The 18,176-nt window shown below is 44.7% G+C and overlaps 1 protein-coding gene across 2 annotated transcripts in view; it reads left to right on the top strand.

Moving 5' to 3' along the window:
- LRRC56 (leucine rich repeat containing 56) overlaps positions 1-18,176 on the top strand; it is a 72,587-nt gene that overhangs the window by 37,650 nt on the left and 16,761 nt on the right. Inside the window, exons 6-9 of one of the 2 annotated variants that reach the window (XM_084857245.1) lie at positions 4,610-4,706; positions 6,007-6,204; positions 15,179-15,356; positions 16,843-17,040. In XM_084857245.1, the coding sequence (XP_084713371.1) occupies positions 4,610-4,706; positions 6,007-6,204; positions 15,179-15,356; positions 16,843-17,040 (671 nt within the window). The remainder of the gene's footprint in view (positions 1-4,609; positions 4,707-6,006; positions 6,205-15,178; positions 15,357-16,842; positions 17,041-18,176) is intronic. The other variant, XM_084857254.1, reaches the window with a different exon arrangement.

Here is an 18,176-nt window from a genome sequence, read left to right as displayed (position 1 = left end):
ATACTTGCAGGTAGAGCCTGTGCTGGGCCCAGCAGATATCCCCCACCTCCCAGGAAGTAGCTGCAAGTTTTAGAGCCTTTGCAGCAATTTGCGGGGGGTAGGGTGTCATCACCTGGGCTGACGATGTCTGCGGTAGCTCCCTTGGCTGGCTGAGCATGGTTGGTCTTTCCCCCAGATCAGCAGTGGGGATAAGGGAATGGGGGGCTAGCTGTGAAAAGTCCAAAACACTTCTTTCTCCCTGCTCCCAGCTGTTCCAGCTGCTGCTCAGAATTATGAGTACATGTATCAGGACAGCCTTCCTGGTTATATGAGATGTATATGGATAAACAGGATTTCATGCAGCCTGAATCTGCACTGTGCACTGAGGAATGGCAGAATAATAAGCTTGTACAGTATATTCCAAAGTCCTGACCAATGCTTACATTTATGGTGACACTTGGACATAAAACTACTATAAACAAATATGGCACAAACTATGGGTGAACATGGAACTGGTAGTATGTCTTCAGGTAGTCCTTTATTTACATCTATCCATCTCCCAGATAACTGCAACCTGCTAGAAAGAGTTCAGGGATGTTATTGTCTACACAAGAGAACCAGTGCAAAAGGCCAGTATGATCCTCTGTTAAACTTTACGTCTCTAAACTTTCAAAAGCTCTCCTACCAGCAGGACACAATACTATATTGACATATTTTTATTTTTATTTTTGCTGCTGTAGCAAATACCATTGTGCCAGCAGATTGCTAGTACTGCAGCCAGTGTAACTGTACTGCTGATGGGACTTTACCAGCACAAAGAGAAAATTTGGGCAGAATTGGAGGTATGCTGGGCAGGAATCCTATGCTTGTTCAGCGGAGAGCCCTGACAGCTGCCCCATGTCCCCTCTCTCCCTTCCAGCCACAGTGGAATATAGGATGCTGACTGACTCGGGTCTAAACTACACATTATGGCAATTGTGCTTTTTTAAAAGTGTACTTAACATGCCACTTATTTGGAAGGAGAGACAGCTATGGAGCTCCAATCTGGTGCTGTGCTCCTGATCTGAATGTGGGTGCCTGTACCATTTTCCTGCTGGAAAGCCCCCACCGCTGCTATTTGCCCCAAAGGCATTTTCAGGGGAGGAAACATGGCACCCTGCGACAGGCTTTGCGCCCCACAACAGGCTGTATGTGCAAACATTCAAAAAATGGCAACTGCAGAGCTCAATGAGGCTGCCGGGGTGAGTGTGGGCTGTTCGCTGAGCATGGGAGGGGTAGAGCGTGGTCCGGGGACCAGCAAGTGGGGGCAAGGGCTGGGCAGACGTCTGGAGAACCTGAACAGGGGTGGGTTCACACAGCCCCAGTTCTTACAACTTGTGTGTGGGAGAGGGTGGGCATCTGTGATGTCATCATGATGTCCCTGCTGTGGTTATGTGTTAATTGCTGCCTTCTGTATATGGGTAACGTGGGAGGCATTGATTCCCTTTTATTAGGAAAGTGAGCAGCACTCTAATAGGTGGGTGCCAATGTAGCTGTCAGATATCCTGTAGGACTTGTACCTGATGTTGCTACATTATCTCTGGTTTCTGTTGCTATTATAGTCCTTTCAGCTTTCTTGCTGGGAGGGCATTGCATTGTGACAATGTTATACCAGGGTACAAAGTGAAATCAAACTAGGTCCAAACTAGTCATGGTATTTGTCATGAGGTTTAATCTTGCATGCAAGGTTGTTTTTGTTTTTTATAAATAGCCATCGGTGGAGGCTGAGCCAGATTGAGACTATAGTTTGGGGAAAGCTTTTCCTCCTTGTGAATAGCAGATGTGGAGCCCCGCAGTTCCATTTGGGAATGTAGTGGGGACAAGGGGTAAAAAACCCTTCCCCCCATGTCACAGTCCCAATCCCGTTTAGTGCCCTCTGGCATGCCAGCTTTTTTTTTTTTAATGTTAGGAAGGCCAGATCACATGGCAAGTGGCATGTCTAGTTTGGCCATAAGAGGGAGCAGAAGAAAGAAGACAGCTCTTATCAAAACACAATAATGTGTCCATTTTTATGAGGACCACAGTTTCAAATACGTATAAAGAATTTTTATCAAAATCCAGCCTTTCTTAATATATCTAATACTATATAATTCTCTCAAATGCTTTTCCAGTATTTTTTAAAAAGAGATTTTCAAGGACAAATACAGTTCTGACAGTTTCCACTTGTCACTCCATTGAACTGCTGGCACAGCAGAAGACTGTGCTCACACTGCTACATCCATCAGCCAGTTGCATGTTTCTAGTACATGCAAGCTGTTTCTTCCTGGATTTGCAAACATGGGGTGCAGATTGGCCAAAAGAAGTGAGTGCTTTTATTTAACTTGCCCAATTGGCATTCCATTTCTTTGTCAGTTTTTGGTTACTTCTAATGCAATGACTTTGTTGAACACTGAGGTATTAGAATAACGTTTGGTACACACATTCAGAGGTCAGTTCTGCATTTCAGATTTGAATACCATCACAATTGCATGCCCATTTCCAGGGGGATTAAGAAAGGAAAATTGCATGCAAAACAGTATTTCATTCTGATATCTCAAATTGTGTTTCTATTGATGGTTACTGTGCAAATTCAGGATGACATTCTGCATTTCAAGAATGATGTCCAACTTGAACCCTACACTTGTTTTCAAATGGGCCAGGAAACACAAAAAACACAAAGCACTGTGATTATCTCTACTGAAGATACTTCACTGAATTTTTTCCTCAGTCTCAACTCCAGAACCAGCTGCCAACGGGAAGCCCACAAGCAGGACATGAGCACAATAACACCGCCCCACCTGTGTTCCCCTGCAGCTGGTATTCAGAGGCATATTGCCTCTGATATTGGAGGCAATTAATAACCATCATAGCTATTGATAGACATATCCTCCATGAATTTGTCTAATCCCCTTTTAAAGCTGTCCACATTGGTGGCCATCACTATCTCTTGTATTAGTGAAATCCATAGTTTTACTATGCTTTCTACTTCCTTTTATCTTTCCCAAATCTCCCACCAATCAGCTTCATGGGATGACCTCTGGCTTCTAGTACTATGAGAGAGGGAGAAAAATGTCTCTGGATCCACTTTCTCCACAACCTGCATAGTTTTGAACAGCTCTGTCATGTCTCCCCTTACTAGCCTTTTTTCTAAGCTAAAGAGTCCCAGACATTGCCCAGGTTCGGACAATTGCAGGGGCAAAAGAACCCATTGTGGGTTCTTTCCCTGCCCCAGTGCATTCCGGGCACGCGAGCACGATTTGCATCATTACCTGTGATGCAGCACAGGTTGCCATATTGTCCAAAACTGGCACACAACGCGGCAGGGGTGGCTTCTTACCCACCCCTCAAGTTGTGGGTTGTAGAGTGGGTAAGAAGCCATGTCCACCATGCTGCATGCCAGATTCAGACAACATGGCAACCTACGCTGCATTGCAGGTAATTATGTAAATCATGGTTGCTCAACTGGCACATGTGAGGCGGGGAAAGAACCCACGATGGGTTCTTTCACCCCCGCAATGACCTGAACCCAATAACTGTAACTTTTCCTCATAGGGGAGTTGCTCCAGACCTTTGGTCATTTTAGTTACCCTTTCCTGCACCTTTTCCAATTCTACAATATCCTTTTCAGTTGGTGTGACCAGAACTTCACACTATTCTCAAGTGTGGCTGCACAATAGATTTGTATCTTGTTCTTGCTCCGAGTAGCCTGGCCTAGGGAGGACTAGGCTACTGGACACTTTAAGATGGTGTATAGAAGGTGTCAGCTTGATATTAATGGCCTAGTGCTTTAGGGTGTGCCCAGTGCTGGAGCAACATGCCAAGGGAGGAGGAGCATTACATTGGAGTCCTATGAGGAGCCCTTTCTCTATTTCACGGAAGGAGCAGGAGTGCAATCAGGGAGATTTATCTGTGTTTGAAAAAGGAACATATGTGCACATGGTCCTGAGATCCCCAAATTCTTTGCAGCAATCCCCATTAGTTACAGAGGAGAATGGACTACCGCTGTTTCTCTTTCTTGTGAAGGGTGGAGAGCTATGGTCATTGACATGACATCTGGAATTAATTTAGGTTTATGCTGGTGAAGCCAAAGAGAGTATCTGGTATCTCTCCAATTATTTTTGGCTCAAATGGATTTATTCCTAGTAGTTCTGAATCAAGGATTAATTGAATAAATTCTACTTCTTCATCAAAATGCTACTCTGTGCTGCTGGCTTTCTCCCTTGTTTTTAAGAAGTGTCACCAAATGAGAGAATTGGATGTCATGAATATGTATTGTGGAAGCCTGTGTGCAAAGAGAAATTTTGCAATGCAGAATATTGAATTCTGGGAAGTTACTGGTGAGTGTTCACAACTCTGAGGCAGTTTCTTTTAAGCTACAGTCCTAAACACACGAAGGAGTAAGCCCTATTGAACACAGTGGGAATTGCTTCTAAGTAAACATGCATAGGATTGTGCTGTTAATCACTTGCTCACAGGAGCTGAAGTGCAGTTTCTGTGTTTCCTTCTCCTATGTTACACACTTCACTTGTATGAGCTCTTGAACACAAGTGTGTTAGTGTGAAAAGTAATGGATAAATGTGGCCCTCAAAGTCTCAACTTTTGCTCTTTGAAGGGACCTTGGAACAGCACTGACTCATCTTCAAGTCTTGTGGATGGCTCGCTGTGGGCTTCCAGATTTAGATGGGATCTCTTCCTGCTGCTCTTTGAAGGTAGGACAATCAGGGATTTGACATGTTCCCTCAGTTGACATGTTTGCTTAATGGTCAGGTTCTTTGTGCTTCTCATTAGCCTTTTGAAGGGCATCAAATTAATGCTTCGTATCTTTCTTTTTTATAAAGATGCTGGATCTATTTAAACATTAATTCTAGGTCTGATTCAGATAACACTGCCACGCATTGAACTTAAAAGGGATCACCATCATAATTTATCTTATGTATTACACGTGTGAAATTTGGCTTTTGAGAATTCATAACCGAGAGATCTAAAAATATAATTGTCAGGATTGGGCCCAGACTTCCTGATCTGGTTTCTGACTCAGATGCAGAGGCAGAACTTGAAGAAGCCCAGCTGGGACAGGGAGTGGGGGAGGAAATTCCCCAAGACTCTCCTGGGGGCAGTGAAGAACCTTCCCAGGGGCTTATCAGCCAGGAGGGCCAGGCTCAGAGACCATCTTCCCCCCTCCCTGTGGGAACCTGGTCTCTGTCAAAGAGAAAGGAAGGAAGGACGGACTGGCATCAATAGATGCCAGAGCTCACTGCCAGGTTACACAGGCAGAGCTGAGAAGAGGTGGGAGGTACTCCACTGGAGCGGCGGCCCATCAGAAGTTGAGTCAAGAGGACCCTCCCTGAAGGGAGGAGCCCAGAAAAAGCTTGTGGAGCAATAGTTGAAAGACAACTGCCCTGATTCATTAGTTCTCTTAACAAAAGCTCTGTTTTATTAATTAGGCCCAGAGGGCAGCTCCTAGCCTTTGTAGTCGCTTTAGGTGTGAATCATAGAATAGTAGGGTTGGAAGGGGCCTACAAGGCCATCGAGTCCAACCCCTTACTCAATGCAGGAATCCAAGTCCGAGCATCCCTGACAGATGGCTGTCCAGCCTCGTCTTGATTGCCTCCAGTGTGGGAGAGCCCACCACCTCCCTAGGTAATTGGTTCCATTGTCATACTGCTCTAACAGTCAGGAAGTTTCTCCTGATGTTCAGCTGGAATCTGGCTTCCTGTCACTTGAGCCCATTATTCCGTGTCCTGCACTCTGGGATGTTTGAGAAGAGATCCTGGCCTTCCTCTCTGTGACAACCTTTCAAGTACTTGAAGAGGTGCTATTAACTGAATAAAGAGCTTTTGGATTTCTAAGAGAGTCTCGTTTGCTTCACTACTCTGCGGGGGGGCTTGGAGTCCTTGACCATAATGTTGTACAATATTTTTCTAAAAATGGAAGCCATTAATTCAGTGTTGTTACTTAATGTACCATGGTTAAATCTTAACATTGATAAGGTCCCTTGATTTCCTTTAGGAACTCTACATAGCCTACAACAATGTCACTGACCTAGGTCAAGTGAGCCAGTTGGAGCATCTTGAGATTCTAGACCTAGAAGGAAACAACATTGAGGACCTCAGTCAGATTCAGTATTTGGGGCTCTGTACTAAACTGTCTACTCTCACAGTGGAAGGAAACCTTATTTGCTTGAAGCCAAGCCCACAATCTTCAGAGGTGTGTGTGTGTGTGTGTGTGTGCGCGCACGCGCGCGCGTGCTTGCAGGTTTCGTTACAGAATATGCATCTGACTTCTTTATCTTAATCTCATCATAAAGTCAAATTGCTTAGGGATTTAACACAGCATGCTTGCCCAGGGGCAACTACTACTCATCCCAGATGAATAGGTAAGTGGCATATTACTAGTGTGAGCTAGACAAGATGATGCATACTCCAATTTATTAAGCCGAAGGGAACCTAGGATTTTAATAAGCACTTGAAAGATTGAGCACTGTGCAATCCAAGGCAAAGTTTTTTGGAAGTCAGTTCCATTGAAATTAGTGGGATTTAACTTTGTATGAGGGTGTTTCACTAAGAAGTAGCAACTGTCTGCCCATTTTGTATTTTAAAAATGGCCACTACTTTCTGAAACACCCTTGTAGGTGGTGGCTGCAATTCAGAACACATTATCCATGCAAATGTTCTTCATTTCTAGCACAGTAACCCTTTTGTGCTTCATTGCAAGCAACTTCTGGAATCCTCAAGTGCTTCAAAAACAGTTTGCAGTGCCATGTGGAGGACTGCCGTGCCAGAAAAGAAGTAAAGAGCCTTTCTGCATGCACAACAGGGATGTGCTCCTCTGCTATGTGGGCAATTGTGTATTATACTGCACTTGTGGCAGTGAAGTTGTATCTGATGTCAGTGAAGTACTGGATGTGGGTGAACAAACTGAAGTATAATCTAGACAGAATGGAGTACTAAATTAATCTTGGCTGAGAGTTCTGCTGATATGGGGCTGGGTATATAGCCTGTGTTACATAAGGTTGGACTCCCCCTGAATCAAGTTTGTCACTTGGAAGTTCTCCTGGATTTATCGCTGCTCTTGAATGCTCAGGTGGCAATTGTGGCCCTGAGGCCTTTTCATCAGCTTCAACTGGTTTGCCCAAATGAGCCTGGCTGTGATCATTCATACCTTAGTAACATCCAGACTGGATTATTGTAACACGCTCTGCATGGGGCTGCCTTTGAAGAGTGTTCATAAACTATTAGTTCAAAATGCAGCAATTAGAATCTAGTTTCTAGATTGTTATCTGATGTGTGCTGTGCAGGGCATGTAAAGTGTAGTTATAACTATAGCGTTGTTTCACTTCTATTGGCTGCCGGTTAGTTTCTGGGCCCAATTCAAAGGATTTTCATAAATAAAAAAATAAAATTTGCCTTGTTGACTAAAATTATGACAAAATTTTATCGAGGTAGAGTAAGCTAATGAAGACAAAACCTCATACATATGTCAAACTTCTAGCCTGTACTAGTAAGAGTAACAGCCATAGGAACTGGGACAGCTATCAATGTGGAGGGAGGGTAATGCTGAATTTATTTTATTTATTTAAAACATTTTATACCACTCAGCCTTTTAGGATTTCAGGGTGGTGTACAATCAATTATCATAACAAAAATACATTAAAATAATACATAAAAATTAATAAAATCAACTCACGAGAAATTAAAATGCCTGGTAAACAAAAATATTTTTGCCTCACTTCATATTCTCATGCTACCTTTAACAAGTATATTTTATAGATTTCAGCTAAACAAATACAACCACTAACTCTGATTGGCTACTTCCATGTAAAAAAAAAAAGAAAGAAATTAAAATTACATATACTGATTCAGCTAAATTTACTGTTCTCTCTACAAGCTGTCTGTTTGCTCAGTGTAATTTGATTTCCAGATGAGCTCATCCTTTCCTGACATTTAAACCAAAAGCAACAATGTAATGATAAATATGGAGGTCTCTATCACAGCTGTTGTTGCAGTAGCATTGTATGTGTAAATGTAATGTGATGTACCTCTCAACCAGGACAGCTTTGCAGACTGGAAAGCTATAGTTTATGCATCGTGCAAACTACATGCACTAGATGAGCAGATGATTTTGTCTTCTGTGCTTCTGTATTAGGTACTTACTCTCTCGTGGGAAAAAATATTGGCTGAAAATTGGTCAGCTTCCTTAACATTACACTGATGCACAACACTGCCAAATGGAGTGACAACTTATAGTCCCAAAAAAATTCCAGTTGCATATATTTACTGCTGCTGCTACTTGTGCTAGAATTTTCTCTCACACCAGTAGGTTGCTAGGCCCTATATACAGGACCTGGAGCTGCTGCTGCATTTGCCCAGAGATCTTACAGCCTAAAGGCTGTTTCAGACGCAACCTTTTTAATGTGTGCATCTTGAGCCCTCCATCCTCTAGGAGCATCCCATCTGGCTGTAGCATAGCCTCTGATCTCAAGGATGCCTCATTATGCAGTTTGTCATTTCTCCCACACAAGATGAGTCATAAGCAAAGAACTCTGACCCCCTTCCTTCAGGTATGAATAGCAGAGGAGGCTTTGCAGAGCCCTCCTCTTATGTACCCCACTGCTTACACCTTGCCTGTGTCTTGGCTGAGGCACAGGAGTCAGTACATGACATACATAAAGGGGGAACAGAACACTGGCAAAGCCTCTGGTGTTATTCACGCTATAGAGAAGGATGCCAAAGTGCCCTTTGAGCCCTGGTACCTCAACTTGCACAAGAATGAATTATTAGAAGGAAGAGTACTGATCGTTAATCCATTAGCTGCTAACTAGGCCGCTACGTCTTAAAGTGCAAGAAAATGTCACGTAAGGAGAGCAATAAGAAGAAAGTACAGTAGTCTGGATCAGGGCTGGGTGGACTTCAAGGATCTTGTAGGATCTACTTGTAGGATCTACTTTGTCATTTTACTAGTATCCCAAAGACCACCGACCAGAACTAAGTGCAAAATAGTGGTTGTGGGGAGCAAGGCAGGAGGACAACAAGCATACACTTAAAATTAAGAAACAGGGTGCTGCTAAGTACATGTGCATCCCTGGAATTTGTTCAGTACCAGAACTGACCAGAACAATCATTTTGCACACAAATCTGCTCCTCATGTTCCTGCAAGTTTTCTTTGTTTCAGCCAGTTTTAGTACAAGTGACCTGTGATGATGATTGCACAGCTGGCGGTTGTGTGATTGGTGTTTTTGTTAGCACCTATGGGGTGGGGTGATCTGGATCAGGGCAGTGGGGGAGGAGAGGGGATTTAACCCTTTGCCCCCACCATAGTCCCAGTCTCGATCAAGCCCCCACAGCTGCTCTGTTTGGTTCATAGAAAAAGAAACACCTTTTTTAGCTGCTATTATCAATTAGGAGGCAGAAACCCTTGCCAATCTGCCATAAATCATCAAGAGACCTACCAGTAGATCCTACTCTAACTTTTGCCTGCCCTCCCTTTATCTGAATAAGCTAATCGGAGCATGAAGGAAAGTCTAAGCAATAATCCAGTGTGGTGATGGAGAGGAAGAGTCTACAGGGCATGGCAATAGCCTGAGGATGGGGAGAGAAGAGAAGATGTAGACATAAGATAATGTCAACAATGTAGGCATAAGTGCAGGCCAGGGAGATGGAGGGCATTGTATGTCCCCAAAGCACAGCAGTGATTTGTGTGCGCATGCAAGCACACATAGTGGGGCAGTTTGGTTTAATAATATTGGGTTGTATCCAATGTTAGTCCCACTTAAATTAGACCTATTAAAATGAATTAGACTTACACTACTCATAGAATCATAGAATAGTAGGGTTGGAAGGGGCCTACAAGGCCATCGAGTCCAACCCCCTGCTCAATGCAGGAATCCAAGTCAGAGCAGCCCTGACAGATGGCTGTCCAGCCTCGTCTTGAATGCCTCCAGCGTGGGAGAGCCCACCACCTCCCTAGGTAATTGGTTCCATTGTCATATGGCTCTAACAGTCAGGAAGTTTTTCCTGCAGTTCAGCCAGAATCTGGCTTCCTGTAACTTGAGCCCATTATTCCATGTCCTGCACTCTGGGATGATCGAGAAGAGATCCTGGCGTTCTTCTCTGTGACAACCTTTCAAGTACTTGAAGAGCGCTATCATATCTCCCCTCAGTCTTCTCTTCTCAAGGCTAAACATGCCCAGTTCTTTCAGTCTCTCTTCATAGGGCTTTGTTTCCAGTCCCCTGATCATCTTTGTTGCCCTCTTCTGAACCCTCTCCAGCTTGTCTGCATCCTTCTTAAAGTGTGGTGCCCAGAACTGTACACAGTACTCCAGATGAGGCCTAACCAGTGCTGAGTAGAGGGGAACTAGGACTTCCTGGGATTTGGAAGCTATGCTTCTATTAATGCAGCCCAAAAGAGCATTTGCCTTTTTTGCAGCCACATCACATTGTTCGCTCATATTCAGCTTGTGATCGACAACAATCACAAGATCCTTCTCGCTTGTCGTGTTGTTGAGCCACGTATTCCCCATCTTGTAACTGTGCATTGGTTTCTTTTTCCTAGGTGCAGAACTTGGCATTTATCCCTATTAAATGTCATTCTGTTGTTTTCTGCCCAGCGCTCCAGTCTGTCCAGATCACTTTGAATTTTGTTTCTGTCTTCCAGAGTATTAGCTATCCCACCCAATTTTGTGTCATCTGCAAATTTGATCAGCATTCCCTGCACCTCCTCCTCCAAGTCATTAATAAAAATGTGGAAGAGCACTGGGCCCAGGACTGAGCCCTGCGGTACCCCACTCGTTACCTCTCCCCAGTTTGAGAAGGTCCCATTGATAAGCACTCTTTGAGTCCGATTCTGTAGCCAACTGTGGATCCACCGGATCGTTTCATCTAGCCCACTTGGAGCTAGTTTGCTCATCAGGATATCATGGGGCACTTTGTTGAAAGCTTTGCTGAAGTCGAGGTATATGATGTCTACAGCATTCCCATGGTCCACAAGGGAGATTACTTGATCGAAAAATGAGATCAGATTCCTCTGGCAGGACTTGTTTTTGACAAATCCATGTTGGCTTCGAGTAATCACTGCATTATTTTCAAGGTGCTTCCAGATGGATTGCTTTATCATCTGCTCCAGAATTTTCCCGGGGATTGATGTCAGACTGACTGGTCTGTAGTTCCCAGGTTCCTCCTTTTTACCCTTTTTGAAGATAGGGACAACATTAGCCTTCCTCCAGTCATCTGGCACTTCCCCGGTCCTCCATGATTTCTCAAAGAGAATAGACAGCGGTTCTGAGAGTTCTTCTGCCAATTCCTTTATTGCTCTAGGATGCAGTTCATCTTGCCCTGGAGATATGAACTCATTCAAAGTAATTAGGTGTTCCTTGACCATATGCCTATCGATCTCAAGCTACGATCTTGCCCCTTCAGCCTGTACTTCGCCTTTGCCAGGGGGGTCATAGACCCTCTTTTGGGAGAAGACTGAGCCAAAGTAGGAATTGAGCACTTCTGTCATTTCTTTGACATCTGTTATCGTTTTGCCATCCTTATTTAATAGCTGAACAACCATTTCTTTCCTCTGCCTTTTACTATGCACGTAGCTGAAGAAAGACTTTTTGTTGTTTTTAGCATCCCTCAGCTCGTTCTCAGCTTTAGCCTTCCTGATGCCATCCCTGCAAGTCTGTGCTACCTGCCTGTACTCTTCCTTTGTTACTTGGCCTTCTCTCCACTTCCTATATGTGTCGTTTTTTGTATTCAGGTCATCCCTAAGCTTTTTGTGAAGCCACCTTGGCTTCTTCTGCTGTCTTCCACCTTTTGTTCTTGTTGGAATTGTTTGTGATTGTGCCGTGAGAATTTCCTTTTTTAAAAGCTCCCACCCATCTTGGACTCCTTTTCTTGTTAGCATTACTTGCCATGGGACCGTACTGAGCATTGTTCTGAGTTTATTAAAATCAGCTTTCCTAAAATCCAGGGTACACATTTGACTGCACTTGGCTTTTGCTTCCCTTAGAACCAAGAACTCAAGTACAACATGGTTGCTTTCCCCCAGAGTTCCTGTAACTGCTACTTTATCCACTAAGTCATCTATGTTGTTTAGGATCAAGTCAAGGATAGCCGATCCTCTACTTCCTTCCTCTACTTTCTGCAGGAGGAAGTTATCCGCCACACAAGTTAGGAATTCCCTGGAGGGGCCATGTTTTGCAGAATTTGTCTCCCAACAAATATCGGGGAAATGGAATTCCCCATTACTACTACATCATGCTTCCTTAAAACATTGGCTATTTGCTTTTCAAAAGTTTCCTCCTCGTCTTCTCCTTGATTGGGTGGCCGGTAGTAGACTCCGACTACCAGGTTCCTTTTATTCTTTGCTCCATTTATTTTAACCCAGATGCTCTCGATGGGGCTACCAAGCTCATCCTCCTGTATTTCTGTGCAGAGATATGTCTTTTTCACATACAGTGCAACCTCACCTCCCTTTCTGTTCCTCCTGTTCTTTTTGAACAAGTTATATCCTTCAATTGCTGTATTCCAGTCATGAGAGTCATCCTACCAAGTCTCAGTTATACCTACCAAGTCATAATTTCCCTCCTGTATTAAGAGTTCAAGTTCATTCTGTTTTGTTTCTCATACTCTGGGCATTGGTATATAGACATCGAAGACCACGTGCTTCATTGTCTGGCTTTCTTCCTACATGTGTCTGAAGACTATTATTGGGTGCTATTAGAGCTGTTCTCTCCGTTGCAGTGCATGAGCCTATGTCCATTGTTACCCCCAACTTTACATCTCCCTTCCCCATAGGATTCAGTTTAAAGCCCTCCTGATGAAGTTCTTCATGCTGTGGCCAAACACATTCTTCCCATCCTTTCTGAGGTACAACCCATCCCTTGCCAACAGCCCATCTTCCAGGAAGTATAGCCCGTGGTCCCAGAATGCAAATCTCTCTTGTCGGCACCACCTTTGTAGCCAGTCATTTGTCCGGAGTATTTTTTGTTCCCTTTCTATCCCTCTTCTAACTACTGGAAGGATGGATGAGAAAACTATCTGGGCCCCAAAGTTCTTGAGTTTCCTTCCCAAAGCTACGAAGTCTGACGTGATTTCTTCGTAGCTCTGCTTGGTGGTATCATTTGTTCCCACATGGAAAGGCAACCTTTCAGTCACGTCTCTAATTCGTCCTCCCAGGAGACAACATACCTGGCGAGTCCACGGGTCTTTGCGACATACTTGGGTCTCGATCCCACGCAGCAAAGAGTCTCCCACTACTACCACTCTTCTCTTCTTCTTGTTGTAGGCCTGGGTTTCATCGCCTCTGTTTGACTGACCTTCAGCCTCTTGCTCACTCTCATGTAGGTTCCCCTGTGATTCTTCCTCTGCAGGCTGTCCTCCAGTCTCATCCTCAAGTATGTGGAATCGGTTCCAGAGCTCCACTGCTTCCATTGGTGCAGAGTGGCATCTAGTTCTTCTTCTCCTAACTGTCACCCTTTTCCAAAGAGTATCCTCTACTCCATTTTTCTTCACCTCAGCATTTCCCACTGCCTCATCTTACTGTTGCTCTTCAAGCTTCTGGTCTTCCCTTTGCTGCTATAGTTCCCGCATTCTGTCCAAGAACTCTTCATGTTCTCTTATTCCCTGGAGGGTCGACAGTTGTCGCTTAGTTGTCCAGTCCACTTACTTTTTCTTCCAGCAGCGTGATCAACTTGCACTTGTTGCAGGTGTAGGCCATGTTGTTCTCAGGCAAGAAAACAAACATTGCACACACCTTGCAGGTCACCACCACTGGAGAGTCTTGTCCTTCCATAGCCTCTTTTCCCTTTTTGTGTCTAGCTTTGTGATTGTTCTAGACTAGCCTGTGCCTGCTCCTCTACTCACTAGAGGTTAAAAGCAGAGTCCCACTGTTGTGAAAGTGTGTGTTACAAGACAAATAAATGAAAAAAAAGTTAGTTAAAAAATGAAAAAAAAAATGTTAGGGGCCTCCCCCTTGACCTCCCCTGCCAAACTCCCCTGGGCAACTCCTGTTTGCTCCCTCTGGTCGCTCGCTCTGGTCGCTCGCTCTCTGGTCGCTCGCTTGCTTCTGTAGTCCTTGGACCAGCTGGAGCCGCTTGCTCTGCTCAGCTGGGAGGCGGGAAACAGTCTGAAGCTTCCCGCCCACTCAGCTGCTGGGAGTACTTAGGCCATACACCCCCAATTCAGTTGGAGCTCTCAGAAGCACCTGGTGAGCTCACAGCCACTCAGGAGGATGAAGGGCAGCCCCCTGGGCTTCCTGCAGCCCACTTACCTCTTAGCCTCTGTCTCCTTTGTCTCTTCTACCACTGCAACTCCCCTGGCCAACTCCTGTTTGCTCCCCCTGTTCGCTTGCTATGGTCGCTCGTTCTCTGTGAGCTTACTTGCTTCTGTAGTCCCTGGACCAGTTGGAGCAGCTTCCTCTGCTCTGCTCTGCTCTGCTCAGCTGGGAGGCAGGAAACCGACAGTCATGACTAACTTAAGTCCCATTAATTTCAATTGGTCTACTCTAAGAAAGATTAGCACTGGATATAACCTAGTATCTGATTACTAATAGTTGGATAGGCAAGATGAAGCTAGAATTAATACTTTATGTTTGCGTTGAATGTTTGGTACATATGTAACAAAATCATGCTTGGTCCTGCTGTTTTATTCATCATGAGAGTAAGAAGTATTAATCTCACATAGGAAAACAAGGAAGCTGAAATATTTGGCTACATTACACTTAAAAAAAGGTAAAGGTAAAGGTGTCCCCAACCAGTTGTGTCCGACTCTAGGGTGCGGTGCTCATCCCCGTTTCTAAGCCGAAGAGCCAGCGCTGTCCGAAGACGCTTCCGTGGTCATATGGCCGGCATGACTGAACACCGAGGTGCTCAGAACGCTGTTACCTTTCCCGCCGAGGCGGTACCTATTTATCTACTTGCAATTTCTTGCTTTCGAACTGCTAGGTTGGCAGAAGCTGGGACTGAAGACAGGAGCTCACTCCGTCACGCAGCACTCGGGTCTCGAACTGCTGACCTGCCGACCTTCCAGTCTGCAGTTCAGCGTCTTAACTACTAAGCCACTATAGCCCCTACATTACACTTACCTTCCTGTATTTAATGCTAGTGTATATATGTGCTTCGTTACTTATTTCTCAGACTCTTCTGCGGTTAAAATGGCTACACTTGGGAATTTTCTGCTTTGGTCCTTCTTTCCAGGTCCCAGACTACAACTACAGAGCTGAAGTGAAGAAACTCATCCCTCATTTAAAGTGTTTGGATGAAATACCAGCAAACCAAACTACTCTTCCTTTCCCATGCAAGATGAACAAGGACTGGCTCATTGTCAAGGAATCAATCAAAGAAGGAAGTTTAGTTGAAGAGGCTTTGGGTTCAGGTATGCTAAATTATTTTGCAAGGTACATTTTAACCAGGAATAAAATCTTAAGGGGAAGAACATGTGTCCATACACACACGGACTCTTACACACACCTGAGGCAGGCCTGATGACCAGGAATAAGAATAGACAGTAACTTGCTTGTGCAGAGAAGGGGCATCAGGATAAACTAGATGTGGCAGCAGCAGAATGAGTTCTTCATACTTCGGACATGCCAAACAGCTGAGAGGGACAGGGAGGCCGTGTGTGGGCCCCTTCAAGCAGAGATCTGGCAGAGGTGAAGGAGTGCTGAACTCTTCCCTCCTAACTCCCCGGCTTCTTTTCTCTAATCTTTGCTAAGAGAAAAGTAGTTGTGGATGGGCAGGGAGCAGCAGGCAATGGAAGGTTTCAGCTTTCCCTCCCCCTCTCGCCTCACCACTTGAAAGTATTCACCCCACTTCACTGCTGCTCTCAACAGCAAACCAACATTTGAAGGCACAGGTCGTCACTTCTAGTCCCAGCCTAATACTACCTTGAGATGGCTTTTTGGCTACAGCAGGAACAGTGCGTAACACTAGCTTCTTCATACAGTCTTGTAGCCCATTGATTATATTGCTTGTGGTGAAGTTCATTACCCAGGAAATAGGCATCTTGAAAATTCTCAAAGCTGGGTGATCACTGTATTTATTTGAATTACCCATCCATTTACAAAATAACTGAATGAGGCTCAAAAGCCCTTTTGTCTCTCATCCCATTCAGGAGTTAATGAACTGGCATTGTGCTGTGCTCTTTGGTGAAACTACTCTTGTTCCTTTAATGAGACTTTCTGTAGATCATGGGGAACTCTAGGGAGACCACAGGACTCTGCTAAGCTACCTTTATTTTGATTTAAAATATCAACAGTGGCATTAGCCACAGGTGCAGTTGCCTGATGCTATAACATAGATGAGCAACTTGTCTAGCACTTGGGATCATCTTGGAAATATACCAAGAATTAGAGAGCTGTGGATGCCAACTCAGAACTGGTAGTATATGCTTTGTAAAACTCTCATTCTGAAATGTTGTACCTAAATGTGAAAAACCTAGAGCTGGCGCCAAAGAATTTGAAATGTTCTTAAAATCATTAAGATTTCAAAGCTCATTCTCAATGTGTGCCCCTGTTCTTGCATTATGAGCTTGTTAGTTGCCCTAAGATACTATGTTATGTTGCCCTAAGATATTAATGTATCTGCACCACTCTGCGACTGCTGTTAGTGTCATGTTCTAAAGAAAGCTAGCGCACTCAAGGCTCTAACAGGGTTCCTGAGGTTGTACAGTAATAGCCTGAGGGACACATGTGATTCTCACTTGTTCTACATGAGAGAGCAGAAGTACAAGTATTACCTAAGGATAGGGGCAAAACTTTTTTTTTCTGTTCTCCACTTTGTTACTGCTTTGATAAGTCAAACACTATAGCATTTTCTGTGTTGCAATATCTTACTGTATCATCTCCCCACCTGGGGTTTAGATTCTCATTCAGGATCCATAACAAGAAGGCCCAGCTCTGCTTTGAGACCTTCCACAAGTCAGTTCTTATTAGCTTCCAGGCCTCAGATTGCACAGAAACCTCCAAGCGCTCATTTGATTTCTGGTTGTAGCACCCTCCTGGAGTCTACCATTAGTGATGAGATATTGCCTGAAGATGATGCCAGTGACTTGACCCATGGTAATGTGTGAAGACACGTTTCTTTTTAAGTTAGTCTTTTAAATTATGTAGTTGCTTTAATGTTAAAATATTTTACTGTTTTTAGTGTTCTTGTTTTTATTGTATTAAGGTTGTATTGTTTTAAACTGCTATGTACTGCCTTGATGGTTTATTATCAAAGGGGAGAGCAATCCTATGGTCCCTGGGGAACATCTCAGGGACCACTGGATTTATTGGAGCCCCCTTCCTAAACCGTAGACACTCCTACAAGCTCAGGAAGGGGACTACATCATCTGATGCCTCTCCCTTCCACTGCCCCCACCACAGAAAGAACCATGCCACCTGCTTTCTGAACTTGCAAAAGTGGCCTCGGGGGACTTTGTAGAGGTTGAAAAGAGGTCGTTCTCGTGGGCAGGGAGGGGGAGAAGAGAGGCCAGGATACAAGAAATTGTATGGCCTCTCTAGCCCTGGTACTGCCCCCACCAGTGTGCCTCCACTAGAAGGGATCAGAGGTATGTCTAGAGGGGAAAGAAAAGAAAAGCTGGTCCAGGGACTACAGAAGCAAGCAAGCTCACAGAGAGCAAGCGACCAGAGCGAGCGAACAGGGGGAGCAAACAGGAGTTGGCCAGGGGAGTTGCAGCGGTAGAAGAGACAAAGGAGACAAAGGAGACAGAGGCTAAGAGGTAAGTGGGCTGCAGGAAGCCCAGGGGGCTGCCCTTCATCCTCCTGAGTGGCTGTGAGCTCACCAGGTGCTTCTGAGAGCTCCAACTGAATTGGGGGTGTGTGGCCTGAGTACTCCCAGCAGCTGAGTGGGCGGGAAGCTTCAGTCTGTTTCCCGCCTCCCAGCTGAGCAGAGCAGAGCAGAGGAAGCTGCTCCAGCTGGTCCAGGGACTACAGAAGCAAGCAAGCTCCCAGAGAGCGAGCGACCAGGGGGAGCAAACAGGAGTTGCCCAGGGGAGTTCAGCAGGGGAGATCAAGGGGGAGGCCCCTAACATTTTTTTTCTTTTTTAACAAACTTTTTTTTTCATTTATTTGTCTTGTAACACACACTTCCACACTAGTGGGACTCTGCTTTTAACCTCTAGTGAGTAGAGGAGCAGGCACAGGCTAGTCTAGAACAATCACAAAGCTAGACACAAAAAGGGAAAAGAGGCTAT

Source organism: Heloderma suspectum, chromosome 1, assembly GCF_057233095.1.
Source record: "Heloderma suspectum isolate Gila_16-S chromosome 1, 16-S_ref, whole genome shotgun sequence".
In the NCBI taxonomy this organism is placed as follows: domain Eukaryota; kingdom Metazoa; phylum Chordata; class Lepidosauria; order Squamata; family Helodermatidae; genus Heloderma; species Heloderma suspectum.
The sequence above is the reverse complement of the archived record's forward strand: the minus strand, read 5'-3'. Positions and strand labels throughout refer to the sequence as shown.